This window comes from Pituophis catenifer, unplaced genomic scaffold (genome assembly GCF_029215685.1).
Source record: "Pituophis catenifer annectens isolate HBS135680 unplaced genomic scaffold, rPitCat1.0.hap2 SCAF_10, whole genome shotgun sequence".
Taxonomy (NCBI): Eukaryota; Metazoa; Chordata; class Lepidosauria; order Squamata; family Colubridae; genus Pituophis; species Pituophis catenifer.
Window position 1 is genome coordinate 6,566,801 of NW_027256890.1, and position 16,368 is coordinate 6,583,168.

Consider the following 16,368-nt stretch of genomic DNA (forward strand, 5'->3'; position numbering starts at 1 on the left):
ATGCTCCCGGTTCGGATGGTGGCGGGTGGTTCGGAGAACCGGTAGCAAAAATCCCTGCCCCCACCCCCCATGCCCAGCTGAGCCGTGCAATCATCAGAGGCTTTTTAAATTATTTTTAAAAACATTTTTTCTACAACCTCTTCGGCTGAAAAAATGCTTTTAAAAGTAAAAAAAAAAGCCTCTGATGATCGCACGGCTCAGCTGTGATTGTCAGAGGCTTTTAAAAGCATTTTTTCTACAAACTCTTTGGCTGAAGATTCTCTATGTTTTAGCTTCCCCCAAGTCCTGAACCATAAAAAAGACCTGGTTTTCCCCCAACAAAGTCAAGCCCCAGAAAATAAACCAAGATGCAAAGTTAGCTTGCAACTCTCAAGGGCTTTCTTCTCCAATCCAACTCGGAACGACGGATCAGGATCAGAATAACAGAATAACAAGAGTTGTAAGGGAACTTGTAGGTCATCTAGTCCAACCCCCCCACCCATACACCCAAGCAGGAGATCCTACACCATTTCTGACCGATGGCAGTCCAGTCTCTTCTTGAAAGCCTCCATTGATGAACCTCCCACAACTTCCGAAGGCAACTTCTGTTCCATGGGTTGGTTGCTCTCACTGTCAGAAAATTCCTCCTTATTTCCAGGTTGAATCTCTCCTTGGTCAGTTTCCATCCATGATTCCTTGTCTGGCCTTCGGGTGCCTTGGAAAATAGCTTGACCCCCTTCCTCCTCTCTGGGGCAGCCCCTCCAATACTGGAAGGCTGCTATCCTGTCTCCCCTGGTCCTTCTCTTCACTAGACTAGCCAGGCCCACTTCCTGCAACCGTTCTTTATATGTTTCAGCCTCCAGTCCCCTCACCATCCTGGTTGCTCTTCTCTGCACTCTTTCTAGAGTCTCCACATCTTTTGTATAGTGTGGGGACGAAAACTGGATGCAGGATTCTAGTCTAAACTCGCATCCACACGGGTGCCGCATACGACGCGCAGGAATGCTTCCCACGGTGGGTTTTTTTTTTTTTTTTTTTTTTTGCAAACCAAGCGCTCCCGGTGCCTTTTTAAAAAAAAAATTTTTTTTTTTTTTTGCAAAAGCAAAACGCGCAACGCTTTGCACCGGGTCCCTCTCCGCCTGCCGTACCGCCATCCCATAATCTTTCCTCCTCCCCCTCCTTTCCCCCCCCCTTTTTTTTCTTTCTCTCTCTCTCTCTCTCTCTCCTCCTTTTTTTGCTCCGGTTCCCACGTGGTCCCGGGTTGGGAAAGCCGGGCTTTGCATTGCACGCCGGAGTGCTTGCAAAAAACCCCGGCTCCTCTCCAGCGCTTGCTGGAATGAGGTGGCTGCTGGGGGGGAAAAGGGGTTTTTTGGGGGGTTCTTGGGGGGTCCCCCTTGGGGCATGGAGAAGGGGCGCTTGGGGTCGGCGGAAGGGGCGCCCGGATCCTGCCTCGTGTCTCCGGCAAACGGCGAGCCGACTTTGGCTGGGCTGCTGCTGGAGGTCTAGCCGGTGGGTGGGCGAAGCTTGGAGGAGAGCGGCGAGTCTGGGCAGCTGCAGCGCCCGTTGGAAGGTAGGCAGGCAGGCAGGGAAATGGAGAAATGCCCCCGGGAGGAGGAGGAGGAGGGTTCCGGAAGGGTGCAAAGCCCTTGGAAGCAAGTCTTTGGCGGAAGGTCCTGCCTGCTTTTCAGCTCCAGGTTTTCTTTTATTCTTTCTTTCCTTCTTTCCTCCCTTCCCTTCCCTTCCCTTCCTTCCTCTCTCTTACTTTCTTCTTCCTTCCTTCCTTCCTTCCTTCCTTCCTTCCTTCCTTCCTTCCTTCCTCTCTTACTTCCTTCTTCCTTCCTTCCTTCCTCTCTCTTACTCCTTCCTTCCTTCCTTCCTCTCTCTTACTTTCTTCTTTCTTCCCTCCCTCCCTCTCTCTTATTTACTTAGTTTCTTCCTCCCATCTTCCTTCCTTCCTTCCTTCTTCTCTCTTACTTTCTTCTTCCTTCCTTCCTTCCTTCCTTCCTTCCTTCCTTCCCTCCCCCTCCCCTCCCTTCCTACCCCCCTCTCTCTTACTTCCTTCTCCCCTCCCTCCCTCCATCTCTTCCTTCCTCTGCCTACCTTCCTACCTTCTCACTCTCTTATTTCTTCTTTCTTCCCTCCCATCTTCCTTCCCTCCCTCCCTCCTTTCCTCCCTCCCTCCCTTTCTTCCTTCCTTCCTTCCTCTACCTACCTTCCTACCCTCTCACTCTCTTACTTCTTCCTTCCTTCCCTCCCTCCCATTTTCCTTCTCTCCCTCCCTCCCTTCCTCCCTCCCTTCCTTCCTTCCCCTACCTACTTCCTACCTTCTCACTCTTACTTTCTTCTTCCCTCCCTCCCTCCCTCCCTCCCACCCTCCTTCCTTCCTTCCTTCCTTCCTTCCTACCTACCTACCTACCTACCCTCTCACTCTCTTACTTTCTTCTTCCCTCCCTCCCATCTTCCTTCCTTCCTTCCTTCCTTCCTACCTACCTACCTACCTACCCTCTCACTCTCTTACTTTCTTCTTCCCTCCCTCCCATCTTCCTTCCCTCCCTCCCTCCTTTCCTCCCTCCCTCCCTTTCTTCCTTCCTTCCTTCCTCTACCTACCTTCCTACCCTCTCACTCTCTTACTTCTTCCTTCCTTCCCTCCCTCCCATTTTCCTTCTCTCCCTCCCTCCCTTCCTCCCTCCCTTCCTTCCTTCCCCTACCTACTTCCTACCTTCTCACTCTTACTTTCTTCTTCCCTCCCTCCCTCCCTCCCTCCCACCCTCCTTCCTTCCTTCCTTCCTTCCTTCCTTCCTACCTACCTACCTACCTACCCTCTCACTCTCTTACTTTCTTCTTCCCTCCCTCCCATCTTCCTTCCTTCCTTCCTTCCTTCCTACCTACCTACCTACCTACCCTCTCACTCTCTTACTTTCTTCTTCCCTCCCTCCCATCTTCCTTCCTTCCTTCCTTCCTTCCTTCCTTCCTTCCTTCCTTCCTTCCTTCCTTCTTTCCTTCCTTCCCTCTCACTCTCATACTTTCTTCCTATCCTCTCTCCCTTCCTTCCTGTCTCCATCCAGCCCTCCCATCTCTCCTCCCTCCCTCCCTCCCTCCCTTCCTCTACTTACCTATCTTCCCTCCCTCCCTCCCTCCTGTCAGTCTTTCTGTCTCTAGACAGAAACGTTTTCAGGATCTCCTTCCCCCTTCTATTTTTATTTGTAGACCCATGCCTAATGCAGAGTCCCAGGCGTGCTTTCTTTTTAACCGTTCTTTCCTGCAAAACTCCCGCCTGCTTTTCAGCTCTAAACAGAGACGTGTGTTTTATTTGTCTTTGTTATTTATACTGGACAGCTATTTGTCCGGATGTTACGGCGGCCTCTTCTTGAGCAGGGGGTTGATCTAGAAGACCTCCAACCCTTATTATTTTATTGTTCTATAAAAACAGTGCAGGGACCCTGGGAAGGGGGCTGCGAAGCAGATTAAAATCTAGCCTTATCTTTGGGTTCTCTCTTTCTACCCTTACGTACCTAAACTAGCATTGCCACTGTACTTAACTATCATGGCAATTGTCCCTAGCTAGCATTACTACTCTACCTAACTAGCATTGCAGCTGAATCTAGCGGTATCTACCTGCAACTGTACCTAACTAGCATTATACGTATATCTAACTAGCACTTCAACTGTCACTGACTAGCATTGCAACTGTATTTGACTACCAGCATTGCTGTATCTAACTGTATCTACCTGCAACTGTAGCTAGCTACCCCGAAAATAAGACCCTATCTTATATTTTTTTGAACCCTGAAATAAGCGCTTGGCCTTATTTTCGGGGAGGTCTTATTATTTTGGGGCGCGTGGAGGAAACCAGAGGAAATGGCGGGGACCGGCTAACATGTGTTTTAATATTTTCAGGGGGGGCTTATTATCAGGGGAGCTCTTATTTTCAGGGAAACAGAGTAGTATTGCAACTGTACCTAATTAGCATCATACGTATACCTAACTAGCATTTCAAGTGTCACCGACTAGCGTTGCAACTGTACTTGACTACCATACCTAACTAGCATTGCAACCAGGGTGGATTTGATTTAAATTGAGTTGATTTAAATCACAATTTAAATCATGATTTAAATCACTAGTAAAAAGGCTTGATTTAAATCAACTTGATTTAAATCATAATTTTTAAAGAGCAACTGTCATCTCTGCTATTCCTTTGACCCATTGTTGACTCACCGATAGTCCCAGTGTTGCAGAATATACAGCCTCATGCTACATAACTAAGCTCCATTTCATGCTGAATAAACTAAATTATTTATATATCTTAAATAGAAAACTATCTTACGATAGATTTTTACCCCAAAAGTTTTTTATTAAAATAAATTCGATAAAAATCAAAAAAATCCAATTTAAATAAAAAAAAAATCTGATTTTTTTGATTTTTCTAAAAAAGTCATTGATTTTTACCCACCCTGATTGCAACGAAGCAGAACTAGTCCTCCTGTGCATTAACCTGTGCATTCTTGCGGTATTTGCTGTGGTCTCTTCCAGTGTCTTGCAATGGCTGAGCACCTGGGAAGTCTGGAAAACAGCCTGGCTAAGAGGCCGAGGGACGGGGATGGCAGGGAGGAGAAGGAGGCCGGGAAGCAGGAGGAGAACGGACACGATGCCAAAAGGCTCAAGGACGGCGAGGACGAGGTCAAGGACGAGACGAAGAAGTTCCCCAAGAAGAAAGTTGTGCTGTTGCTGGTGTATTGTGGGAAAGGCTACCATGGAATGCAGGTGAGTCCCTGGCGATAATGGCATGACTTCTGCCCCAGCTACGGAACCCAAGAAATGGGTTGTAAACACAAAACTCCAAACAATTCAAAAGACAAACAGTCTTTTTTTCAAATGCAGGCTACTACTAAAAATGTCCTTAACAGCCTGCCAGGAATTCCAAAGATTAGATAAAGGCTTACAAGAGTTGGCAATTAGCCCAGAAACCAGGTTTGCAAGGAAACTTCACTCTCAAATGCTCACCGGATGAACGTGCGTTGTTTCCTGCAATGTTTGCCAGCTGTGTGCAAACTTAAATAGGCTAAGGGAGTGGCCAATTAGCCCCAAGCCTTACACTCGAGGAGACCACCTCCTGAGTAACCACTCCTGCCTTTTGGCAGCCCTGCGTGCTCATGCATTGAGAAGAGGCTCCTCCACTTCACTCTCTTCACTTGAAGGAGCCTCTGGAGGTTCTGAAGGCCCTGGCTGAATCTCTGCCTCTGGCACCACATCCTCTTCAGCCTCCTCGCTGTCCGACGCGAGCGCCGGCTGCACAGGCTGCTGGCGCGACCCCACACCAGCCTCTTCGTCGTCGGGATCAGCCACGATCCGCTCAGGCCACTGGCAGGCCACAACACTTAGAACAGTGCTGGCGAACCTTTTACTCCCCAAGTGCCAAACAGGTTCACCAGTGGTGGGTTGCCCCCGGTTCGCACCGGTTCTATAGAACCGGTAGTAAAACTGGCGGGAGGCTCCGCCCACTGACCTTGACATCATCAAAACGCTTCTGTGCATGCGCACGACCCCTTTGTGCTCTCCCTACTTTTGGCACCCGACGGCAAAAAGGTTAGCCATCCTTGTCATAGATTGTAGATCGTAGATTTTAGCTTTTAAAAGCAGCAGAGAAATTCATTCTCTGCTCTCGGATGGGTAGAATACATTCATTTCTCTCTCTCTCTTTTTTTTACAACTCTCAGCGCAATGTGAAAAGTTCCCAGTACAGGACAATTGAGGATGACCTAGTATCAGCCCTCATAAAATCCAGATGTATTCCGGAAAACCACGGAGAAGACATGAAGAAAATGTCGTTTCAGAGATGCGCTAGGACCGATAAGGTAATACCGATAATAGCTCTTGACTGAACAACCATCGGTTTAATGATGGGGAATTAAAGATGGTGCTGAATAGGTAATACAGGTGGTTTTTGAACAACAGCTTTTTTTCCTCCTGGGATTTAATTTTAACATTTAATATTTTCAAGTCTGCAAATTGTAAATTGAGTGGCAAACGTTCTTCAAAATGTGACTCGGGGGCATTTTTATAACCTGTACCGATTCTGTCCAGTTCTGCTTAGACTGTTCCTCATTTTTATTTAATTTCTTTTTTTTTTTCCTTTGGAAAAAATTCAGGGTGTGTCTGCAGCCGGACAGATCGTTTCCTTGAAGGTCTGGATGATCGAAGATATTTTACAGAAGATTAACGAACATCTTCCTTCTCACATAAGAATTTTAGGTAATTTATACTGATATTGTTTCCTGATTGCTGATTTGTACCCTATGACTATCATTAAGTGTTCTACCTTATGATTCTTGGTGAACGTATCTTTTCTTTTATGTACACTGAGAGCCTATGCACCAAAGACAAGTGTGTCCAATCACACTTGGCCAATAAAGAATTCTATTCTAAGAATTTAAGTGAGACAAAGGGTGGAAACTAATCAAGGAGAGAAGCAACTTAAAACTAAAGAGAAATTTCCTGACAGAACAATTAATCAGTGGAACAACTTGCCTCCAGAAGTTGTAAATGCTTCAACAGTGGAAGTTTTTAAGAAGAGGTTGGACAACCATTTGTCTGAAGTGGTGTAGGGTTTCCTGCCTAAGCAGGGGGTTGGACTAGAAGACCTCCAAGGTCCCTTCCAACTCTGTTGTTCTGTTCTGTTCTTCCATTCCATTCCATTCCATTCCATTCCATTCCATTCCATTCCATTCCATTCCATTCCATTCCATTCTATTCCATTCCATTCTATTCTATTCTATTCTATTCTATTCTATTCTATTCTATTCTATTCCGCTCTAGAATTATAAGACACAAGAAGCTTGGGGTGTCTATCCAGATTCTCAGTCCTCCAGGTCCTGGTTGTCCCAAAGGCGCTTTTTTCAAGAGGCAACTGGACTTTCTGGTTTTTCTTTTGAAGACATTTTGCTTCTCATCCAAGAAGCTTCTTCAGCTCTGACTGGATGGTGGGGGAATGGAAGGATTTATACTCCTTGCAGACAGCTCGTTCTTTGCTTTCTTTTTTGGGGTGGGAGGGTGGGGAAGAGGGTTTAGGGAAAAAAAAACCTTGTGGCCCACAGGTTGGGGACCCCTGCCCTAGGACACTGCATCTGTGGTAAATACACGCTGCTTCCCAAGATACCCAAAATTTTAGAATAACACTTTTAGAATAACAGGTCCCTTAGAGGTCTTCTAGTCCAACCCCCTACTCAGGCTGGAAACCCTATACCATTTCAGATAAAATTGGGATCGGATCAGATTCAGATCATCCCAATGTCAGCGTTCCAGAAAAAAACCCAACTCCAAGTAAAGACTTTGAAGCAAGCATTTTTTCAAAGTTCTATTTACTAGAATAGGTAAACTGGCACATCTGGGGAAACCTGAATCTGAGAGGTCTGGGTTTTCCCTCAGTAAATCAAAATCCCCAAAACCATCCCCTCACTCCTCCGTCGATCACATGCTCCAATCACCCTCCGTCCCATCTCGAGACATCACTCCAGTGGTGGGTTCCTTCTGGTTCGGTCCGGTTCGGCCAAGCCGGTAGCGGTGACGATATGACGTCACCGAACCGGTTCTCCCTCCCACCCCCCCCACCCTCCCATGTTATTCTTACCTTTTATTTGGTCCCACCCCAATCTATTGCTGCCTCCTGAGTCCCAGCTGATGACTAGAGGGAAACAAACTGTTTAAACTCTTGCCGCGGGGCTTCAAAGGGCCGTCCTACAGCTGATCAGTGTTAAAAGCAAACAAATGAATCGGGTCGTAAGTGCGAGGACTGGTCGTAAGTGCGAGGATCTTCCAGAAATGACTCTGACCAGCTAGCCATGCCCACCTAGTCACATGACCTCCAAGCCACACCCACAAAATAAGCCACGCCCACAGAACCGGTAGTAAAAATATTTAGAACCCACCCCTGCATCACTCCAACCACTCCTCCAGATGCAGGATCGCCCTGACTTTGACCGACAGGAAGAATGCTGTTATGTCTACAGACAACCCCTCTACTAATTCCTCCCTCCTACTTTCCCACACATGAGAAGAAGGTGGCAGCATGGAAGCTTCCAGCCTAAAATGGCTTCCAAAGCTGACACCCAAAAGATTCTTTTTTAAGAAAACCACATTTAATCAGGTTTGGAAATTCCTCTTGATTTAGCATTTAATCCATTTTTAAAGGGCCCATACTGGGGTGTGTAAAATAAATTCTTGTTTTCGGGATCCTGCCCAGCTGTGAAAAAATTATAGATTGACCCAAATTTATAGGATATTGTCCTAAAGTTTTCTCTGTTTAAAAAAAAAAAATAGGGCTGAAAAGAGTGACCGGAAAATTCAATTCCAAGAACAGATGTGATGCCCGGACCTATTCCTACATGCTGCCGACGTTCTCCTTTGCCCACAAGGATGACACACCTCAGGATGAAACCTACCGCTTGAGTGCCGAGACTTTGGAGGCCGTCAACGACCTCCTGGCTTGCTACAAGGGCACTCACAACTTCCATAACTTCACCTCCCAGAAGGGCCCCAAGGATCCCAGCGCCAAACGTTACATCATGGAGATGTTTTGTGAAGAGCCCTTCGTGAGGGACGGCTTGGAGTTTGCGGTGGTCAAGGTGAAAGGACAGAGTTTCATGATGCACCAGATCCGGAAAATGATCGGCTTGGTGATCGCCATTGTCAAGGGCCACGCCGCCAAATCCATCATGGAACAGAGCTGGGGAGAGGAGAAGGTGGACATTCCCAAAGCTCCAGGGCTGGGTCTGATTTTGGAACGGGTTCACTTTGAGAGCTATAACCAGCGGTTTGGGGACGACGGTCTCCACGAAGCCCTGGAATGGGCAGAAGAAGAGGAGAAGATCATGGCTTTCAAAGAGCAGCACATCTATCCCACCATTATCAATACGGAGAAGGAAGAAAGGTCCATGATGAACTGGCTGGAGACCCTCTTCAACCATCAGTTTGATTCCACTATCTTAAGGTTGCAGGAAGATCCCAGAGATGCTAAGGTAAGGGGAAACCATTTTGAAATGATCCCACCTTCTCGGCCTCCCAAGAACCAGGGGGGATTCAGTGGTGATGAGGCTGGACTAGAAGTGGTGAGACTCATCTTGAGGTCCTCTCTCGACTTAAGTTACCGGGGTAATTTTGGGTCTTTCTCAGCCCACAGATTTATCATTGTAGGTCATAACATGATGGGAGATGCTGATGGAGATTCCATGGTGGTCCTTGAAGAAAGCTGTTCTGACCTAGGCTTCCTTAAAAAACACGAAGCAGAGTCTTGGTCCCGGCAAAACTCCTTATTTACACAACTCTGAATTCTCTTCATTCACAGTCAGCAAGGCTTGGCAAACAGTCTTTCAGAGGAATATTTATCAACACCAACCTTATCTCGCCTGGAAAGCTGCCAGATAACTAGTTTCCAAATGCAGTACAAGGCAAAACTTGGCACAGAGTCTCTTAGAGTCACAAACAGAACTTTCCACTATTGAAATGACCAACTGAATGAATTGTTTCCTGTAAAAGCCCCCTCCCTGTTCGCTCCTCTTTTGTTTCCTATTGGAGGGGCCAATCGCCTCCAAGGTGTGGCTTTACTCCCAAGTCGACCCTGCTTTCTGAGTTGTTCTTGTCTTCTAGCAGCTCTGCGCATGTACACACTGGGAATGGGCTCCAGCTGCTCCTCTGCCTCACTGCTGTCTACCTTCCTCTCTGCTTCCGGCGCAGAGCCCTTGTCCGAGCTTTCCCCAGCTCCCAGGACTGGCCCATGTTCCTCCCCAACCTCCTCACTGTCCGACTCTGCTGCCAACTCCGCTGGCTGCCGGTGGGCCACAACAAAAGCAGAATATAAATCTAAGTGTCCCAAAGGTGCTGTACAAAGACAACTGGACTTGAGTTTTCGTTGAAGGAAGTCCAGTTGCCCTTTTGAAAGCACCTTCGAGACAACCATGGCCTGGTTGACTGAGACCCTCCATAGATAAAACTTTTAAAAAGGAAGCAAGGTTGCAACTTCCAACCATGATATTGCGGATTGTAACCATTGCCTTTTGTGAGGAGGGTTTTCTTTGGGGAGAATTAAAGTCTCAAAGATGGGGGTTTTTTTCCCCCAAAAGGCAAAACTAGACTTTCTTGGGTTTTTTCCTTTGAAAATGTTGTGCTTCTCATCCAAGAAGCTTCTTGGATGAGAAGCTTCTGTCTTATGATTCTTGATGAATGTATTTTTTTCTTTTTTTCCTTTTATGTACACCCGAGAGCATATGCACCAAAGACAAATTCCTTGTGCATCCAATCACACTTGGCCAATAAAAAATTCTATTCTATTCTATTCTATTCTATTCTATTCTATTCTATTCTATTCTATTCTATTCTATTCTATTCTATTCTATTCTATTCTATTCTATTCCATTCCATTCCATTCCATTCCATTCCATTCCATTCCATTCCATTCCATTCCATTCCATTTTTTTCTCTCCTCTCCTCTCCTCTCCTCTCCTCTCCTCTCCTCTCCTCTCCTCTCTTCAGTTCTTCAATGAGAAGCAAAACATTTTCAAGGAAAAAAATCCCAAGAAAGTCTAGTTGCCATTTGGGGAAGGAAAAAAACCCAACACCTTTGGGACAATTATGACCTGGATGATGGAGAATCTCCACTGAAGAATTAAAATGTTTTGCTTTTTTCAGTCTGATCCTGAAGGCAGCGATGGATGTGAAGACAATTCTGATTGAGGATTTCAGGCACACTTTGATACCCTGGATTCAAGTCCCTTTGGCCAGAAAATCAAGCTTTTCTCAATGATGGATATTCCTTAGTCTTGAACAGAGACGAAAAAGGACAGAAATGATGTTTTCCACCCTTCTCTGCAGCAGTGGAAAAGGAGACATGATGCTAGCTAGAACAAACACTGCTTCAATTATGCTTGATAAAAAAAATGATTTTTTAAAAATGTGTCGGAGGAAAATAATTATCGGACGCTGATAGATAAGTGCAAGCCGTTAAGAATGCTGTTCCCTTCTGGTTTTTCCAAACAGCCAAAATTAATTGTTCTTTTGGAAAGCTTTCTTCTGATTATCGGCTCAGCCAAGTAATAAGGTTTTTGGAAACTTGTTTCTTCCTTTTGTAAAAACAATATATTTTTAATTTTTATTTTATTTTCACTTTCTCATAGACCAAATAATGTGGTGGTTGAAACAAACTCTGGGTTGGAACATCTTGAGTTTCATCTCTATTTTTTTTTTAGAAAACTGTCTATTTCAAGGTTTTTTTTTTTAATGCTCCTTTTGAAATAATAATAACAATAAAGGCTTCTTATGACACAAGGTACAAAGTTTTTTTAAAAATGATTTCCAATCCAGGCTGCATGTAATGCTGCCATAACTTTGTTGATCTGGGGGAAGGTCGGAGAATATTCCCAGCGTTGGAAGCCATCAAGAAAAAGAAATCAGAATGTAGTTGTTTTGCTTACTAGGTGACTATCAGTACAGGTAGTCGTCGATTTAACCATTCATTTAGTGACCGTTTGAAGTTACAACGACACTGAAAAAGCGACTGAATATTTGCAAGTCAAGGACGAGTATATGGATGATTATGAATTCCCTAATTAAAAAAAACAGAATAAAAGGAACAGCTTAGCTGGAAATAAATGGCTATTTATTATCATTTATTTGGTGAATTGGGGTTTGAATCCAATTATTATGTCAATACATTTTTATGAGCAAAATGCATGATGGTGGAGAGCCAGATTGTTGGAAAACTGCTGGAAAATTCTTTATAATAATGATCCGGTTTAGAAAAATACTTGGGGGGGGGATGGAATCTGCAGAGCAAAACCTACAATTTCCATGAAAGAATCCACCTTTTTTTTTAAAGACAAAAAAATAGATCTGTATATCAAGCTTTATTCATTGTTATTCTCCTTATGCCAATTTGAAAAATCAGAATTTCACATTCCTGCAGCTCTTATTTTTAAATATATGTCAATAATGAATAAATGGTGTGGGTAGGGTCTCCTGCTTAGGTAGGGGGTTGGACTAGATGACCTACAAGGTCCCTTCCAATCTATTAATCTGAGTTGAGACGAATGTGTAAGGCTTTGCTTTTTCCCCCCCTTTACATTATTTGGTCCCTTGCTGGCTTCCGTAGCGGGAATCGCGTCTGGCTAGTTTTCCTCTTCCGTTTACGAAGACCTCCCCATCCACTGCGCCTGCGCTGCCGGAGCTGTACGTTGGAATCGACCAGTAGAATCTCTCCCTCCCCCCATGAAGAGCTCGCGATGGTATGATCTGAAGAGGGGGATTCTTAAGTGGTGCCGTCCGGTGCAGAATGCACCAAACGTGGTTTTGAGCAAACTTGGAGAAATGAGGTTTGCACGGGATAAAAAAATTCTAGTAAGTAGATAAAATTCACTTTTTTAAAATAATAGATATATCTCTATATCTCTATATCTCTAACTAGTAAGTAGATAAAATTCACTTTTTTAAAACAATAGGGAAGGGCATTTTCCTGGCTGATGGGGAATTATCTACCTACCTACCTATGAAATTTTCAGCCAGTGCAATGGCCGTACTGATAGTTTTTAATAAATGGGTTTGTAGGGTGTGAGTTTTATGTATTTTATTATGGTTTTTTTTAACATGCTTGTTTCTGTTTCTTGCTTGCTTTTCAATAGTTTTATGGCTCTTTGGAATTGCTTTTATCGTTTTAATTGCTTGCAAGCCTCCTAGAGTTCTCTGGAGGAAAGGCACGGTTATATAAATATAAATTAATAAGTAAATAAATTTTAATTCCATCCTGGGTTCAACACAGGTATCTGGGTTATGCTGATTTTGAATCCAAGGGTGAGAAATTGGAATAATTTAATAAATGATAGTTTAATTCTATCACGAGCTCATTTGTTGAGAGAGAGAGATTTATGAATGGTGTAATAATCAGAATATTAATCGCAGCTCCTGCTTTTCCTCAGCCTTACTCCAGAGGCTCCACATCCCATGGAGTGCCTTGGCATTGCCTGAGGATACAGTGAAAATGTGCTGAACTGGATGTCCAGAAGGGTATTTTGTCCCCTTTGAGGCTTACAGTTGGAACAAACATTCTTTTTGTTACCTGTTGATTGATTGCGGAGCAGTAAATTGTCTCATACTGGGCTTGCTAAATGCAAAATTAGGAATTTCTGTTTTGGTTCTTTTTCTATTTTAGGCACTTTGATTCTAACTCCCGATGGACAGCACCGTCTGAATGCCAGTCACACCTTCTACGTAACGAGTACAATTGATCTCCAGAACAGATCCCAGCAGTATAAATAACGTATTGATCTTGAGATCTTCACAAGATGATACATACCAAGATTCTCTCCTTTGGAATATGAGCAGAATGAGTTAAGTCATTTGAATTAACTGGCTGGTAACCTCTCTAAACATTGGAAGGAATCAGCCTGTGTCGGGGGCATTGAATGGTTGGAATATGCCATTAAGAAACGTAGCTGTTTTGAAAGACTCACATAAAAAGCAATGTGGTTTTCCTAAGTCCCGTGTTTTAAAACAAAGTTAACAGTGGCAGGGGCATGCAAAATCCAAAAGCAAGCTGTATCGCTGTTTAGGATGAGATAGGATCTCAGCCTCTTGAGGTAGGGTTAGATCAGGGGTCTGCAACCTTAAACACTCAAAAGAGCCATTTGGACCCGTTTCTCACAGAAAAGAAAATATCGGAGCCACAAAACCATTCCCTCGCCTGACAATTTTTTGAGCAGCCACAAAACTAGCATATGCAGTTGAATTAAACTTTGTGTTTTCTTCTGAAACTTTTCTTTTCTTGGATTTATCCATGGTTGGCCTACCGGGGGCTGAAAAGCTCAATAAATTGTGTGCCGGCAGATGTCGCACATTAGCAGTTGTGACGCATATTTTGAGTGAAGGAGCTGCAGCAGAGAGGTAAAAGAGCCACATGCGGCTCCAGAGTTGCAGGTTGCTGACCCCTGGGTTAGGTAAAATCAGTTTGTAGGTCAAATTGTTCCATTATTCCTATCTAAAAGTTTCTTTTGGTTCTTGCGTGAGATTCCTGATGGTTTCCCTGCTAAAATTCTACCTTGCTCAGGACAGAATTTTAGCAAATTCTGTCCTGAGCAAGGTAGAATTTTAGAAGACTGGAAAAGTGACTTTAGAGTATATCCAATTTAAACATAGGGGACGCAGTGGCTCAGTGGCTAAGACGCTGAGCTTGTCGATCAGAAGGGTGGCAGTTCAAATCCCTAGTGCCGCGTAACGGGGTGAGCTCCCATTACTTGTCCCAGCTTCTGCCAACCTAGCAGTTCGAAAGCACGTAAAATTGCAAGTAGAAAAATAGGGATCACCTTTAGTGGGAAGGTAACAGCGTTCCATGGGCCTCTGGCGTTGAGTCATGCCGGCCACATGACCACGGAGACTTCTTCAGACAGCGCTGGCTCTTCGGCTTTGAAACGGAGATGAGCACTGCCCCCTAGAGTTGGGAACGACTAGCACACATGTGCGGGGGAACCCTTTATCTTTAATTTAAACACTCATCTGTCCAGATCTGTAACTTGTAACTGCAATGAAATAAACTGGATTCTAACAGGATGATAATGTTTGAACTTCTTTGAAACTTTTTAAAAAAGTTGCCAATGGCACATACTCGATAGGCTCAGGTGAGATAATGATAACGGTCTTGGTGTTATTGTTTAAAGAGCCTCTGGGTTGAAAGGATTAGCGGGTGACATCACCTTTGCCCAGGGATGGCCTGGGGGGGGGGGAGGGCTCATGTCCCTGCAAGGAGCTGGAGTGAAAGGAGCTCACCCCGACACGCAGCAGCTCTCAGGTTTCGAACCCAGCCTTCTAACCACACGAGCCACCACGCTGCAGTCTATAATGGTAAGAAAGGTGGAAAGAGAAGGAGGTTATGACCCACAGCAAGAGGGAAAGACTCAAGTTACTGGAGTGATGGGGGAAGGACTAAAGGACCAAGTCAGAGATAAATTATCTGGGAGAAAGACTTAGAATAACTTTGTCACTTTAAATATACACTAATTTGACATATATTAAAATGAAATTTCATTGCATTCAATTCTCACAAGGTAACCATTATGCATATATCCACATAAACACATATGACACAGAGGAACAACATAGTCTATTTCGGATGTATACATGTACATGGTGAGAAAAACGAATCTTGCGAGTTTACTAGACGGATGGCGTAGGGAACAAAGCTGTTACAGAATCTATTAGTCCTGCTGGATGATGGATGGATGTATGGATAGAGATAGAATGATAAAATGATAGATTAAGAGAGGGAAAGGGAATGATGGATGGAGGGTGGATAGATAGATGATAGATATAGCTAGAATGATAGATTAGAGAGAGGAAAAGGGAAAGATGGAGGATGGTTAGAAGATAGATTTTGAATAACTGTCATTTTAAATGTACACTAATCAGCATAGATGATAGATATGGATAGATAGATATAGCTAGAGTGATAGAATGATAGAGAGAAAGGGAAAGATGGATGGATAGAAGATAGATTTTGAATAACTTTGTCACTTTAAATGTACACTAATCGGCATACATTAAAATGAAATTTCATTGCATTCAACTCTCACAAGGTAACCATTATGCATATATCCACATACACATATATATATGACACAGGAACAACATAGTCTATTTCGGATGTATACATGTATATGGAAAGAAAAACAAATCTTGGGAGTTTACCAGACGGATGGCCTAGGTAACAAGGCCTAGGTTACAGAATGGTAGTCCTGCTAGAGATACTTTGAAACCTCCTCCCAGAAGGGAGCAACAGAAACAGACCATAAAGTGGGTGTGTGGGGTCTCTTAATGCTTTGAGCTCTAAAGTCATAGTGCTTATAAGCAGTATCCTGAATAACGGGAAGCGAGCTTCCTGTAATCTTGGCTATCCTTACTACTCTCTATGGAAAATCTTATGTGGTCACTAGGAAATGAAAATAGGAATTGATGGCACACAATAAATCCAAGTCCAGAGTTGCAGTGTACACATCTTTCAGATTTGGTTTTTCTGGTTTGAGTCCCAATTTCTGCAAAGCAAAAGCTCACGCAAATAATAAAGAATATCCCACTTTGTAAAGTGGGATGGGCAGCATAAAAATTTAACAAATATTGCAAAATCCAATCTAGGTCAATCCCCCCGAAACCAGAGATTTAGTCTTCCTAAATATTAAATTTAGTCTTAATATTGTCCACTATAGTCAGGGCAGGCAGCTTTCCACGTGGAATTAGAAAAATGTTCATTTTTTTCTATTGCATGCTTTTGCAAGTGGAACCTTACTGAATGCATAAAAGAATGCATGACTAGGAGCATCAATAGAATGCATATCTCCTTATGAGAATACTAAAACCCAATTT

General features: G+C 44.0%; 1 protein-coding gene and 1 non-coding gene across 2 annotated transcripts; both read left to right on the forward strand.

Moving 5' to 3' along the window:
* The first annotated feature begins 1,274 nt into the window (after positions 1-1,274).
* PUS1 (pseudouridine synthase 1) lies at positions 1,275-11,292 on the forward strand. The gene is made up of 6 exons (XM_070950620.1): positions 1,275-1,549; positions 4,510-4,740; positions 5,694-5,831; positions 6,126-6,228; positions 8,293-8,990; positions 10,657-11,292. Exons 1-6 carry the CDS (start codon positions 1,316-1,318, stop codon positions 10,699-10,701), a joined length of 1,449 nt encoding a protein of 482 aa, XP_070806721.1. The 5' UTR covers positions 1,275-1,315; the 3' UTR covers positions 10,702-11,292.
* Positions 11,293-12,926: 1,634 nt separating this feature from the next.
* Positions 12,927-13,064, forward strand: LOC139322522 (small nucleolar RNA SNORA49). The gene has a single exon (XR_011600853.1). It is a non-coding gene; the product is annotated as a small nucleolar RNA SNORA49 (small nucleolar RNA).
* The last annotated feature ends 3,304 nt before the right edge of the window (positions 13,065-16,368 follow it).